Source organism: Galleria mellonella, unplaced genomic scaffold (genome assembly GCF_026898425.1).
Source record: "Galleria mellonella isolate WM207_F2 unplaced genomic scaffold, CSIRO_AGI_GalMel_v1 utg213, whole genome shotgun sequence".
NCBI lineage: Eukaryota > Metazoa > Arthropoda > Insecta > Lepidoptera > Pyralidae > Galleria > Galleria mellonella.
In genome coordinates, this window is record NW_026442039.1 from 5262273 (window position 1) to 5277473 (window position 15201).

The following is a 15201-nucleotide window of genomic DNA, read 5'->3' on the forward strand; positions in this document are numbered from 1 at the left end:
CGAGATTCAGCTTAGTTATTATTGCCGAACAATCATTGATTTACTCTTGACGTTCGACCCAATAAGTGCACAATTAGACATTAGCAAGGCGCATCTATTCCTGGCAGTTTAGATGGGTTTTGTTTCCAATCCATAAAACTTTGTTATGCGCCAAAATCAACAGTAATTGATGGGATAGTTAATATTAATGTACCAGTGCCAAGTTAAGGTTGGGATATTATACCATTGACAAGAATTATTATTTATTTTTTTATTACACCAAGTTTAAGCGTGTCTTTAATTGGCACTATTTATTATTTATTTATTTAACATCATCATGACATTCAAAATAACATTTCCTTTTAAACTTTTATAGGTTGTTTTTTATACTCGTACAGAATTATTGATTAATGTACGTACAGCAATAGACAATAAATGATTGAAACGATGAAGATGATGACCAATTCTCTAGTTCACACAAACGAACTATTTATTTATTTATTTTTTGGAAAACGTACAGCTGAATTACAGTCAATACATAATCAAATTTATATCTATGTTAAGCCATGAATCGTTTTCACATTTGCGAAACATTTCACATTTGAGAACATATAGTAGATAAACTGAACATGGGCTAATTTGAAAAGATATTTTGTAAAATAGTGAACACGTTAAAGGCATTGCGTGCAAAACTACAAGTACGTATACGCAGTGGATTGAATGTGTTGTTATTGATAACCTAAGGCTAAGCATAACCTCTAATTTTTTTTTTATAATCTTAATTACATCAACTTACACATACATACTAAAGAATGTTTATAGTAATTTTCAATAGTAAAATAATCTTTGCTGTTAATTATAAATTAATTTTAAACTTACTAATAAAAATAAAATTAAAATTTACTAATTAATATTTTAATTCAAGAATTTAAAAAATATTGGGTATATTTTTTTTCTATTTTATTTCTATCTCTATTTTTTTATATTTCACTTGTGAGTTTATTGTAAATAGACAAAACGAGATTAATTTACATATATTTTGATTACAAAAACATAATTAAGGCTGTCTTATTTAAATTAAAACACACACTTTAATATATTTATTAACAAATAGGAATATTTAGTGAATTTTTTAAAAAAATATTTCAACCAACATCTGTTCTAGTACGGAAGGCAATGCAGACCTACCGACCTAGGGTCGCACCTAAAAGGACTGTACACCAGTTACCATTGAGGTCCGGTTAATTACACAACTTGATTCATCACTTCACGTCTAGTATGAAGGCTATTTATATGACTAAAAAAGTAAAGTCAAGAGAAATTGTTCAATTCTTTTTTTTTTTTTTTGGATTTTTAAATATGGAAACACTAGCTGATACATCAGTTGTTTATTAATACAGGCTCAACTTCTGTTTTTTTTATGCAATTTAGAATGGCAAATACGCTGATGGCCCACCTGGTGGAAAGTGGTAACCGTCGCCTATAGACATGAGCAGTACCATGGACATAACAGAGTATACTGTTTCGCCCATAATACCCCCGTGCGTTGCCATTCCTGAGGACTCAGGTCTTATTCCTCTGTGCTCTGTACATTTATAGTCATAACTTCAAAATAAAATCTTCAACATTGAAATATTCTTACATTTTTTAATTATTTATATCTGAATAATTCTATTTATAATAATGGTGCTCTAGTATTTTTTTGTATTTTATATACTAGCCATATCCCGCGGCTTCGCCCGCATGAATCAGTACATAAATCACCCTATGTGATAAGTTAGGATATAATTTACCCGTGTAGCAAATTTTATTTATATACCTTCAGTGGTTTTTGCGTGTAAACTCATAAATTCATACATTCATCCTTACAAACTTTCGCATTTTTTATACATAATATTAATAGGAAAGTATTTGGATGTGTTGTGAAAGATGAAATTATATTGGTATTGGTATTGCAGGCGTTCATAGGCTACGGTAACCGCTTACCATCAGGTGGGCCGTATGTTTGTTTGCCACCTTAGTGGTATAAAACAAAAATTAAAACCGTCAGTATTTATTTAAGGGAGTGTTCTACCAGCGAAACAGAAATTTTCGCCAAAGAAATAATAGGTTGAAAAATTATAAAATAATTTTGAAAATATAGATGTATAGACACCACCGAATATATAATATTTACTACATAATAATAATAATATTTTTTATTTAAATCAACTTAATTACAAGCGTTTTTGGATAGTAATTTTTTTATGATTCTACCACCTATTCAGAATGCAATTACAGCAGAGAAGAAAGGACGAGAAACTCAACTGTTGCTTTTTTGACTTGATGACGATTTCACAGTTATAAATTTGTATCAATACAAATTAGCAAACGGCATAAGAGCCATTCAAATTATTAGACAAATTTTGTCCATTAATGCAATTATTATATTGAAATGTATGTCTAACAAAATATATTCACATATATATCAGATTTAATTCATAATAACTTAAATATCCCATGCATGGCCATTGTATATTGGCCTTGTATTAGTAATAAGTCTTGTTCGTTAAGTTTTTGTTAATAAAATTTCAAAATTTTGCGAATGGCGATTAAATAAGAAAATTATTGCTTTTCTCAGAATAGTACTTATATGTGTGTAGTTGTTTTACATTGAAATAGAAATTTTAAAAGAGCAGTAAAAGGAAACAATAGTACTAAAAACGGACGAGCCTCTACGTCGTTTCAACCGCAATGATCGTGTACTTTTCCCAATAACAATTTGAAGTAATGAGCCATTTTTCTCGTATGTTTTCCTTTCAAATTTATCGACGCGTCCACATCCCGTCTAGACGTTCAGAGTAGCCGGCCGATGTTTTCGGACCTCGCCTCACCAAGGTCTGGGTCGGATCCATTCATTGGTTTATTTTTAAACGATTTCGCTTACGTTTCCGCAGTGGAACGATATGGTACACCTGGATGTGGGATGCGCTTAAGAAAATCGATGCCAAAGGAATCATTGTTTATTACTGGTAGCATTTTGCAACCGCTGCAGTTAAATGTGTTTACAGAAACTTTCAACACTAATTTGTTTGTTGTATTTATAAATAAGTGTTCTCTATGTGGTAATGGAGTATGAACACCATGTGTCATGACTCTCTTTCATTCTCAGGGTATTATAAGAACTAAGAGAACAAAGCAAAGTACAATAGCATAAGAGAAGGAACACATAAAAAATATCTATTGCAAGCCATTATGTCAGTATCGTAGTTGATTAAACTGTCCTATATGCCCATAGCTATGAGATACCGGCATAGAATAGGCCACCACTTCTTTTCCCGTGGAGGTTGTAAGAGACAACAAAGAGAGGGCGAGGGATGGACAGCAACGTCCTTTTTAAAATATATCCAAAGTCTAAAACTGCGGTTGCCAATCTGCCTGTAAAATATGGTAACTACTGACAAAACCCCTTTACATAGTCTCCTGCATAAGGAGAGTTTTGCCATTAGTTACTATTGTTGGCAGGAGGGTTGGCAACCGCAATTTGGCTTTTGGAGATGTTTTGAGATGTTTTGAGAGGGATGCTGCTGCCTATCCCTCCACCATAAGCTTTAACCCATTGCAAACTGTTGATTGTTACTGATTTATTTTTCTTTGAACAGTTTTATATAAAAGCCCTTACGGTTTGAAATCCACGATGTAAAGAATGCCTTTAAAAAACGAGTAAAGAAAATTATTAGAAAAAAAAAGAGTATGAATAAGTAATTATTTAAATTGCTCTCTCTCCAACGTCAAAGTGAGAGGCTATAAAACTATAGTCAAAGGTTAGTGAGGCCATAAAAATGACACGACTAGTCAAGCAAACTTGACGGCCTGGCACCGCGAACCATTTTGAGTGATTGATATATTCAATGATGTGTAACATAATTTTAGCACCCGATATTTGTAATGATTCTATAACGAAGTGCAGCAAGATAGAATGGATGCATTTTCAGAAAACAAAAGTTCTGACATTTTAATTTAATGTAACAGGCATTTTGCCTTGCAAAAAAAGAGCAAAAGTCGTAAAGAACTATTAAACCTATTTCGTGGGTACATTTGAAAATAATTGAATATAGAACACCGAATTTTATGTTTAAATGTAGAATTTGCTCCGTAAACAATAACGGTATACCAAATAGTTTCCATTATTAAAAAATTAATGAGTTAACACGGGCGTAAATACGATTGTAAAAAATATTTACGGAAATCGGATCAGAAGCGACTAACTGCGTAATAGTAAAAAAAAAAACACAAGTACGAATTAAAAATAGAAATGGCTTAAAAAGGACATATAGTTTCAACCCAAATATGTTATACTGTCTGTCAATATTTCTAAAAAAGGATGACCATAGATTATGTATGACATGATATTGATTTAGAGAGAAATGGAGGTTATAAATATATTGTGTCTAACAACAAAATATCTAAATTAAAAACCTCATATTATTTAGATACAGTATTGAATTTGACTTGGCATCATTTCCATTCGATCTAATTTTAGTGTCTTGATGTACATTACAGTCGGCGTTTGTGAAAATAGAAAAGAGAGCAGTAATTTAATTTTGATGTATGTGAGTTTTGTCAAAAAGTGAAGGATTTGCACTTGGGTGACAGTTTGACGGGATTTTTTTTTTAAATGAAATTAATTGGAATGTCAATGAAGTAGATCAAAGATAGAGGTTGATAAACTTAGAAAGAAGTGTGTTTCATTAAGATTTATTGGAAACCCGCCTCGGCTTCGCATGGATGGATGCACAGTGACACATGATTTTTATATATATATAAAATACCTATTACTATAATATTAATAGATGTATTGGCCTTAGTTTTAAGTACGTAATGTAACAGAAATATTTTTGCAACGGAATTCTTCTATTTATTTTTAGCAATGCGGTTATTAGAGTTATTAGAATGCATAATATTATTATGCAATGTTATACAAATTTTGAATGTAAGGTTATATTTACATTTAGTTCTTTAAACTATAACAATGTTTCTCTTAACATTTTAAATAAATAATATGGTATCAGTTTTATTTTATTTATTACAATTTCTTTATATTTATGTTTGAGCTAAAGCTCTTAAAGTGGGTGTCGACTAAGGGAAGTTATGGTCAAGAGATGGGTAGCAGCCTCTCTTTTAAAACATCACTAAAGGCCTAATGGTTTGCAACCCGCCAGCCAAGCGTGGCAACTACTTAGGAAACCCCTCCCCCTAATTATGGGGAGGTATATGCTCAGTAATGGACAATTAATGGCTAATATGGTATGGTATAGTAACGATCTTAAAAGATAGATTGGGGGAATCAAATAATAAATATACTATTTATGATATTCATGTCCTAGTATCATTAAATAAGTACGCATACGAATAATCAAGGATAGTTTTACACAAAAATAACTGGTTTTATTCTAAAAATGCAACCACAATATTAACATATAGAATTTAGCATAGCAAAAGAATTAGGTTCAATGACATTTATTGAGACCGTTGGTTTTTAAAGAAAAAGTAACGCTGTGACTAATGAAAATACATTATTATTTGAGAGTTGAAAATAGTTACGTTAACAACCAATAAAAATAACTGCCCTTAGCTATCACTCGTGAATTATACGAACAAAAACCCGTTCACATAAAACATGTCTGATTAACGGCTTTGACATAACAAACATTTTTAGAGATCAAGAATATGTTTTTTCTTAGATCATCCTAAGACTTACATTATTATACTTAGGTATTTTTTAATTTTCTATGATTTTCTGACATATATTTTTAAATACACAATCGGGTCGTGGTCACAAAAGGACAATCCAATCGACGTAGTGCAATCCACATCCAAACATCGGCAATAAAGACGCATGTATGTAGGTACTATTTACCTGTAAAAACTTTTACATCGTCTTAAGTCCCAATGGTGTATTTAAAAATATGTGTAAACAACGCGAAAGTTTAAAATTAACTGTTCTACTACTAGTTTTTGCCTTCGATTTTGATTTAGACTTTTAATTTGTGACACCTCTAACATTCTTTTGTACAGCCCATCCAACTTCTTCGTTTCCTTTAACCTTTATCTATTCTCTTTCAAACTCATTATTCATTTAATAACACGATCTTTATGTTTTCTTATAACATGTACAATTGTTCATATTAAGTCAACTTTCGCTTCATTATCTTATCAGTAACTAACTGATATTACTTTCGGATATTCACTAATTAATTCTAGAATGATTCTAATTTTGTTTGCGTGTTGATAAACATTGCAGTTTCGATGGTGTTTTACACTAGAAACTGCTGTTTCACCTGATACACGAATGGTGACTTGGCATATGTAACATCGGTACCACTACGATATCTATGTATTGGGTTATTCTAGACATTCTGGCGGCAAAAAGGACATCACCCATTTTGGTATTCCCAACACCACTCGGATATCTACGTTTATTTCGATTAGGGTTTCATTTCGATTTTACCCATTGAATAACTAACATTTAATACATCTGTCATTGAGTTAATATATATAGATATTGTAATTGTAAAATATAGATATTGGCATATATGTAGTGGTGACTGTCGCTTATAAAATCATGTACTATGGGCGTTCACAGAATGTGCTGTATATCTCGTTATTTCGCACTAACCAGGTTCATATCTATTTTTATAAATTAATTTACGATTTTACAGGTAATGAAGTATGAAAAAAACCCATAATAACGTTTATACTTTCGCGTTACATTGTTTATGGTTTGAAAGAGATGGGAATTAACACGATAATTTTTAGGTAAATTATAATAGTTTACTTGAGTTATCTCGACGTTTCGACCACTACTGCTACCATGAGTGTAGATAATTTAATACAGTAGATTCCTAAAAACATTTGTGTCAGAGAACTAGTGTAGACAAAACAGCAGACAACATACAGTTACACTAGTTATCCGATAGTTATGCGACTATGAGTTTTGGTTTACGGAATTAAACGAAGACGAGATGTAATTTAGTTTACGATATATATTGTACGAATGTTATTATTATTACTAATGTATTGCGCACACATGACCGAGTGGTCCCGGCATAGAATAGGCTACTCCTTCGTTTCCCGTGGGTGTCGTAAGAGGCGACTAAGGGAGGGCGAAGGATGGGCAGCAGCGTCGCTCTTAAAACATTTCTAAAGCATATTTGAGGTTGTCAATCCGCCTGACAAGCGTATCAACTACTGGCCAAATCCCCTAAGGGGAGGTTTATGTTCAGCAGTGGACGGTTATAAACTGATATCATGTTTGCCCACATGGCTGCTATGTTATTACTATGTACATTTTAGTATTTATTTATTTTATTCTTTATTGCACAATAAAACTTTGTACAAGTGGCGAGCTTAATGCCATATGGCATTCTCTACCAGCTAACCATTAGGTATGTTATTACTCCTGAAGACTTAGACGCTGTCTGGTGTCAGAAATCGTACTGATGTGTCACCAAAAATCTACCACACGAGTACACGCAATATAGTTGTTGTAATAACTGTATTTCGATATGGAAATGAATACGACAGACTGTGGTTGGGTCAGGATATCCTATTGTTTTTCATGTGGCTACTGTAATACTACCTTTTGATGTATCTTCCTAAAATATTATGTTTCTATAGAACACAAGCGTAGGCACATGAATGAAGAAACCTTGTTAGTATTGGCTTTTGTGAATTTTATTTAGAATAATTCTCTCTCTCTCTCTGTGTGTGTGTGTAGTAAAATGAGTCATCTGATTGCTGTATTTTTATAACTGAAGTTGACGAAACTATTTCGAATTATATTTGTAGAGATGTATGAATTTCAAGAACGATCATAGGTTATATAAAATAATAAGTATAAACATGTATCCGTCTATTATAGATGGAGCTTTTTGCATAAGAATTTATCACAGGTGGAGAACAAATAACATGTTCCACGACTAATTTATATTCATTTAAAAATTTTTCACACGCCAAGACCAAGATATGATTTGGACAAGATTCAAATATACAATTATTAAAAAAAAAAGTATTGTTACAGATAATGGAGGTTTAATTCCATAGTCCTCAGGAATGACAGTGTGAGTGTATAATGGGAAACATTGTTTTGACAACGGTCATCATATCATTTTTCATAAGGTGAGTCGCCAGCTCATTATAAATTGAAAATAAAAAAAAAATTAAGAATGCGATCTACAAAAAAAAAAACTGAATTCTATTGTGATAAAACCAGTTATTTTAACTTCAAAACTAAACTACTGATTTTGATAAAAAAAACATTCTGTAAATATCCATACAGATAAAAAAAGAGAATTTAACAAATCGGTTTATAACTGACGAAGTTATGAGGTAAGATACAAAAAAATACAATTGAATTAAAAAGCTCCTGCCTTTTGAAGTTGGTTGATAAATTTGAAGTATTTTAATTAAGAGAATACAGGTAATTACATACGATCCCTATATGACAGGTTGATATTCACCAAAAAAACAGAATCAATACTAAGTAGCCATAATAGGGAAACTGACTCATCACCTTGTGTGATGTAATGTAACTGACCAAAATGTTTATTGAATGTAGTCAATTATCTACAAAGTTTAAATGCAAAAAAAAAAATACAAAATAAATACCTTCTTCTGTTGAAGGTTACAGGTAAATAACGAGTTGGTAATTAATACTGAAATTATATCATACTTCGGAAGTAATTTTTACAAATAAGTTTCGTTAAAATCGCTAATTTGTAATTGCATAATTACTTTATTATTATTATTTTAGACGTTAATTTACCAGTGGGAGACTTTGCACAAAAGTCGATTGGTTTGATACCTCTGTCCCATTCGTGTTTCAACCGTGAAGCAGTGGGGGGAAAGGGATTGTTAGTAATGGAGACTAAGAATCCCATTGCTAGCAATATATCCAACCAGGTCGACCTCCTCGCGGTTCCCCCTGGAAACTATCATGATTAATTCCAGATGAATTCATCATGACAGGCTAACTAGCCTGTTTTCATTTTCATCGATCATCCTTCACTGGTGCCCCGCCAGCGTATCTCGTTAGCGCAGGCGGGATTACCATTCCATTTTCATTCAATAAAAAAAAAAAACCGTGAAGCAGTTGTGTTTGCATGGCTGTGTTTCGGTTTAAAGGGTGGGATATGGCGTGAATTTACAAGGTACAGAGGAATAACACCTGAGTCCTCAGGAATGGCAACGCATGGGGGGGGGGATATCATGGGCGAAACAGTATACTCTGTTATGTCCATGGTACTGCTCATGTCTATAGGTGACGGTTACCACTTTCCATCAGGTGGGCCGTCAGCTTGTTTGCCATTCTAAGTTGCATAAAAAAATAACTACTAATTCAAAAATTATATAATATACATATAGCCTATGTTACTTGCTGATAGCTTGATGAGCTTTTTATAGGTGTAAGAATTTTTGAAATCGATTGAGAAGATTTTGAATTTATCCATTACAAACAAAAAATGAAATTTTTCCACTTTATAATATTAGTATAGTTTAAAAGAGATTTTCTGATCTGTTCCTATACATCTTCCTAAACTAATAGTTTTCTCCTTACAAGTGTTTTATGTAAACTTTAATCTTATGCTTAACTGACAAGTCCTTAAGCAATATCATTGTTACCACAATATAAGAACGTCGATATTTACTTCGATATTCGACCCTGTTGCAAGAGTTACGGTAATTTTCAATCTGTGGTTTATGCAAATTAATGTGATAACTTTAGATAAATTATAACCCTTTTAATTTTCACCTCGATAGGGCAATAATAAACCCTTTATGTACTACAAGTGACATTATGGCAAAGGTCGCAACTGAACTTTGTTGGCGGCGTCATCGCGACACATCTGGGTCGAGGTCTGACACATCATGCATCGTGTATTTTGGGATACATTGTGCAACTGTTTTGATCTTCGTGTTTATAAATTCACAATACTGGAATTAGGTGATATTAATTGAGTAATAATGAAAGTTTTCATGGAAATTGACATTTTGGTCATTGTTTCTTATTGCCAACATCTTAGGTTATTTCTCTCTGTATTGCCATATAAGTGTATATGTTGTAAATTGTGTAATAAATTGGTATACATTTATTTAAAATCTACGTGTAAGAACTATTAATAAAAATATTATTATTATTATAAATCTATAATACCTTATTCCTTTTGGAATAGGTGGCACGTATTAAAAATAATATATTTTTATCTGAGATATTTTGTAATTCTTCTCTACGGAAGCCAAACGGATTAAAGCTTGTGACGACATTTCCTGTCTACAAGGACGGTGTCATCAATCTCACGCTGTGGGGGTTCTTACAAAGAAAACACGCAAACGGGGAATCATAATAGTTTAATAATTTAACATTCAGTCATGCTCACTTCGAAGCTTCAGTAAAATATGCGATCGTGCGACGTTAATGTCCAAGCGGCACTAATCACCGGAGTTACCCCAGAAATCTATGTCGTCATCGTCCGTCGTTACCTCTTTATCTTTCGTGTCGTCGGTTTCTTCTTCGAAGGAGTCGAGTATCGGCATGTCTTTCACTTGGGGCTTTAAATCTGTGTTGTCATCGCCAGGCATGCTGTCAACCGAGGTTTCCATGCTCCATGCCTCTTGTCTTGCCTCCCTGGAATTTTCTCTCGATCGACTTCTGGAATTAGAACGTGGCGCTAGATTAGGTGTACTCCCAAAACCTGTATAGTTTCCATCTTTATTCATACGCTCAAACTCAGTTTCCTCTAAAGATGTAAACATCTTTAGCTCTTCGTCTCGTGACGCTCGCGATTCTCTGGAAGAGTTTGACGATGACGAGTGGCGCTTTTTGAAACTTCTGCGCCTGCCACTCGGATCGCTTCGTTGCAATGGTCGAAACTTAATTCCATCAAGTGATCTTAAACAAATTTACAATATATGAGTTGTTTTATGATACAGATGAGCATTCAATCCGGGATTGGAAGTAGCTTTCTACTCGTGCGTGATGGTAATGATTTCAGGGCCAGTGATGATGGATAGGTAGCTAAGTCACTACTGAACGATGATTGTGTGACAGTAACAATGAATGGTGCAGTTCAATGTCAATCAATAATAACCTTAAAAAGTCTTCGCTGTGAACTCCTTTCTTGTCGTCATCGAATGATTGGAAATTTATTTCGGGCAGCGTTTGCGTTTGCTGGGTGGGGCTCAGAGGACGGTAATGCCAGGTCAGTTTCTCATTGGCTAGGTCATTCTCAGTGGCGTCACTGACGTCACGCTCGAAAGAATTTGCCGAAATATGATTGGAATCTGAAATTTTTTTGGAAGGCGTAGGTGATCTGTTTTTATACCCCACATTGAAGGAATCTGACGTATTCGTTATGATTGTTTTCGTCTGTGTCGGTGTATACCTTTCAGACTTGTAGTGGCCATTTGCTTGCGATGTATTTTCTTCGACGGAATCCTGACCGAAGCTTGAGATTTTTGTTGAGAACAGTATAGCTGTTGAATTAGGTTGCCCGCCGTAGTATTTTATCGCAGCTGATTTTAGATTTCCATTTTTATCTTCTGTCAACCATAAATACCCTTGACCGCATTCTTCAGTCCAGTCGCTCCTATTAGATGGATTGGCCGACTTTTGGAGAAGTCTTGTGTAGTAGTCGACTAGATCTTGAAAATCTGGATCAGTTTCAGGTATCATACCACTTAATATATGTCTGATGGTTTCTATGGCTTCTTGCACCCCGGCGTAGGCAATGATGACGGAGAGAAACAGTCCCATTTCGTTTCACAATAATCACAGTTTGTTTACAGGGGAATGGAAATGGTCAGGTACTTTAAAGTTAAGGGTTAAAAGGGAGAAGGATGGACACAGCGATGTAGCGCTGGGACAAGATTTGAACAACTGAAATTAAAATGTATTGCTTGCCAAAGATTTGTGTCCACGTTTAGAATTTGGCGTTGCAACCAGACATCATTATATTGTCTCTCATTTGATAGCGGCCAAGGCTGTTGAAACTTTATGGGTGAGATGATAAAATAATTTATCTACTCATTGGCATCCGTTTTTAAGCGTTTAACAACAAAAAACAATTAATAGATCACGTTTCCGGTGTTTCAGTAAAAATAATAACTAGAGAATACACTTTAAATATTACGTAATATGTGTTGCTGTAAAGATTCGTATGGTAAAGCTTTTACTATTCATAAATAGTGGCATTCTATGTTGGAAATATATTTTATAATTGATTTAATTTATCTCTATCTAAGACAACAATTATTCACAGAATTTTTACAAAGAATTTGAATATTTTTTATTCAAATAGGTAAACGTTATTAGCAGTTTTTTATGAATCTGCAATATTATATATATTTTATAATAGACAATAGCAATTAATGCTTTTATACTATAACGTGCGTATTGATGGTTTATACTTAATATTGTTTATGAATTGCGAGTTCAAAATGTTATAACTGCTATTTGAAATACTGTGTCAAAGCATACTTATAGTTGAAAACAATAATAGGCAATATTTTATTATATTTTAGTGTTATGCTTGAAAACATTTTATGTTATTGTACAGAACTAATGACTTGTGTGCAAAGTGAATAAGTGCAGTGTGCACAAAAGTCTGTATTTATAATCTTTATGTATTATACCACATCATCATCTGATTAGACTTTAACTGGCTACTGCTGAACATAAGCCTTTTTTTTTATACAACTTAGAATGGCAAACAGTCTGACGGCCCACCTGATGGAAAGTGGTAACCGTCACCAATAGATATGAGCAGTACCATGGACATAACAGAGTATACTGTTTCGCCCAGGATACTCCCCATGCGTTGCCATTCCTGAGGACTCAGGTGTTATACCTCTGTACCCAGTAAATTCACGCCATATCCCACCCTTCAAACCGAAACACAGCCATGCAAACACAACTGCTTCACGGTTGCAACACGAATGGGACAGAGGTACCCAAGCAATCGACTTTTGTACAAAGTCTTCAGTTCAACTTAGAATGACAAACAAGCTGCCGACTGACTGATGGAAAGTGGTAACCGTCGCCTATAGACATGAGTAGTACCATAGACATAACAGAGTATACTGTTTCGTCCATGATACCCCTCATGCATTGCCATTCCTGAGGACTCAGATGTTATTCCTCTGTACCCTGTAAATTCACGCCATATCCCACCCTTTAAATCAAACACAGCTATGCAAACACAACTGCTTCACGGTTGAAACACGAATGGGGCAGAGGTACCTAAGCAATCGACTTTTGTACAAAGTCTCCCTCCTGGTAATATATTATTATCATTAAATAATAAAAAGGAAACACCTATCTCAACTGTGATGTTTTTAGTCAATAACGACCTGAAGAAAGTCCAAGCAGTATCTCGAACTCGAACTGACACGTTGATGAATATTTATGTGAATATGCGATTTCTTTGACAATTTTAAATATGTTTTCATAATTCTTTTTAAAACCGACGTGGTTAACACTAGTGTTCGTGCTATTAATTTTGACACAGGGGAGGATTTTGCTAGGGGGGAATTTTGCTATTAATTTTTCCCAGAGGGAGACTTTGTACAAAAGTCGTTTGCGTGGGCACCTCTGTCCCATTCGTGTTTCAACCGTGAAGCAGTTGTGTTTGAATGGCTGTGTTTCGGTTTGAAGGGTGGGATATGGCGTGAATTTACTGGGTACAGAGGAATAACATCTGAGTCCTCAGGAATGGCAACGCATGGGGGGTATCATGGGCGAAACAGTATACTCTGTTATGTCCATGGTACTGCTCATGTCTATAGGCGACGGTTACCATTTTACTTCAGGTGGGCCGTCAGCTTGTTTGCCATTCTAAGTTGTATAAAAAAAAATACAATTAAGGTTGTTTTTTGACGGTTAAAATGTGAGGAAGTCCAATTGTTGAATTTTTACTATTATTTCAGTCATTAACTGTTCACTGCTGGACATCAGCTTCCCCATTGGGGAGTTTTGCCAATAGTTTAATAATATACAATAATAAAGTAACATGGTTTCTATACAGTGTACATGTAAGCAGTAACTATTTTACATGTCAAACTTGCTGTACTATTTATGTAGCTTTTTTGGAAGTTTAACTTCTAGAACACAATTTTAAAAACAGGTTACACCTTTTTTTATATATTAAAAAAAAATCCTCTCTATACTATAATATTAGTTTAGACATACAAATACGCAAGAAATTAAGATAGTTCTCTTTCATTGTACCCGTATATGTGCATCCCATTTTTGTAGTAAGTAAAATTTGTAAATACCTTCTCTACCCACGTTGGATAAGAAACTCGCCTGCAAAATTTCATTCCTCTAAAGCCACCGGTTTCGGCTGTACGCTGTCTGTCAGTCGATGCTAAGATTTGTTTATCTGAATCACTAATAAGTTCGCAATATCGAGTATGTAAAAATATATTATTTTCTTGTTTTAGTGCTATTATTAACCGAATTACCTAACGAGGTATAATTTAAGAAATTCGACTTTCGTTTGATCTTGTAATTATAGGGTACTGTGGCATAATAGGATTATTATTTCCAGTTATATAATCCCAGTATAGAATGGGCAACTCCTTCCTTTCCCGTGGGTGTCGTAAGAGGCGACTAAGGGAACTTAATGGTTCAGGGATGAGCAGCGACTCCCCGGGTGCCCTCTAAACTAGGACTTATCTGGGGAAAACCGGACAGATGGCAACCCTATGGTTATAAGCCTTGCGGTTGCAAATCCCCCTGCCAGGCGTGGCAATTACGGACACAATTCCTCAATAGCAGTGGACAATTAACGACTGAAATAATAATAATAATAAAATAACAAAATAGAATTTTATTACAGTTTGTTACATATTTTTGTTTAATATACTCTGTTATAGACAAAACCCTTATTAATTATCCTGGCCTGTAAACTAGGACAAATCCGGGGAAAACCGGACGGATGGCAACCCTATGTATATGAATTGTTCAATCTTATGTATTTTTTTTACAACTTAGAATGGCAAACAAGCTGACGGCCCACCTGATGGAAAGTGGTAACTGTCGCCTATAGACATGAGCAATACCATGGACATAACAGAGTAATACTGTTTCGCCCGTGATACTCCCCATGCGTTGCCATTCCTGAGGACTCAGATGTTATTCCTTTGTACCCTGTAAATTCACTACCACATCCCATCCTTCAA

The 15201-nt window shown here is 34.1% G+C and overlaps 1 protein-coding gene across 6 annotated transcripts in view; it reads right to left on the reverse strand.

Moving 5' to 3' along the window:
* Window positions 1–15201, reverse strand: part of LOC113511570 (four and a half LIM domains protein 2) — a 217132-nt gene that overhangs the window by 57891 nt on the left and 144040 nt on the right. Inside the window, exons 1-3 of one of the 6 annotated variants that reach the window (XM_052894503.1) lie at window positions 11403–11556; window positions 11109–11301; window positions 10501–10909 (exon numbers count right to left, since the gene is read on the reverse strand). The exons of 3 other annotated variants lie outside the window; for them this stretch is intronic. In XM_052894503.1, the coding sequence (XP_052750463.1) occupies window positions 10501–10909; window positions 11109–11301; window positions 11403–11424 (624 nt within the window). In that variant the 5' untranslated portion in view covers window positions 11425–11556. Of the gene's footprint in view, window positions 1–10500; window positions 10910–11108; window positions 11909–15201 lie in introns of those variants that run through there. 2 more of the 6 variants (XM_052894499.1, XM_052894498.1) reach the window with 2 other exon arrangements.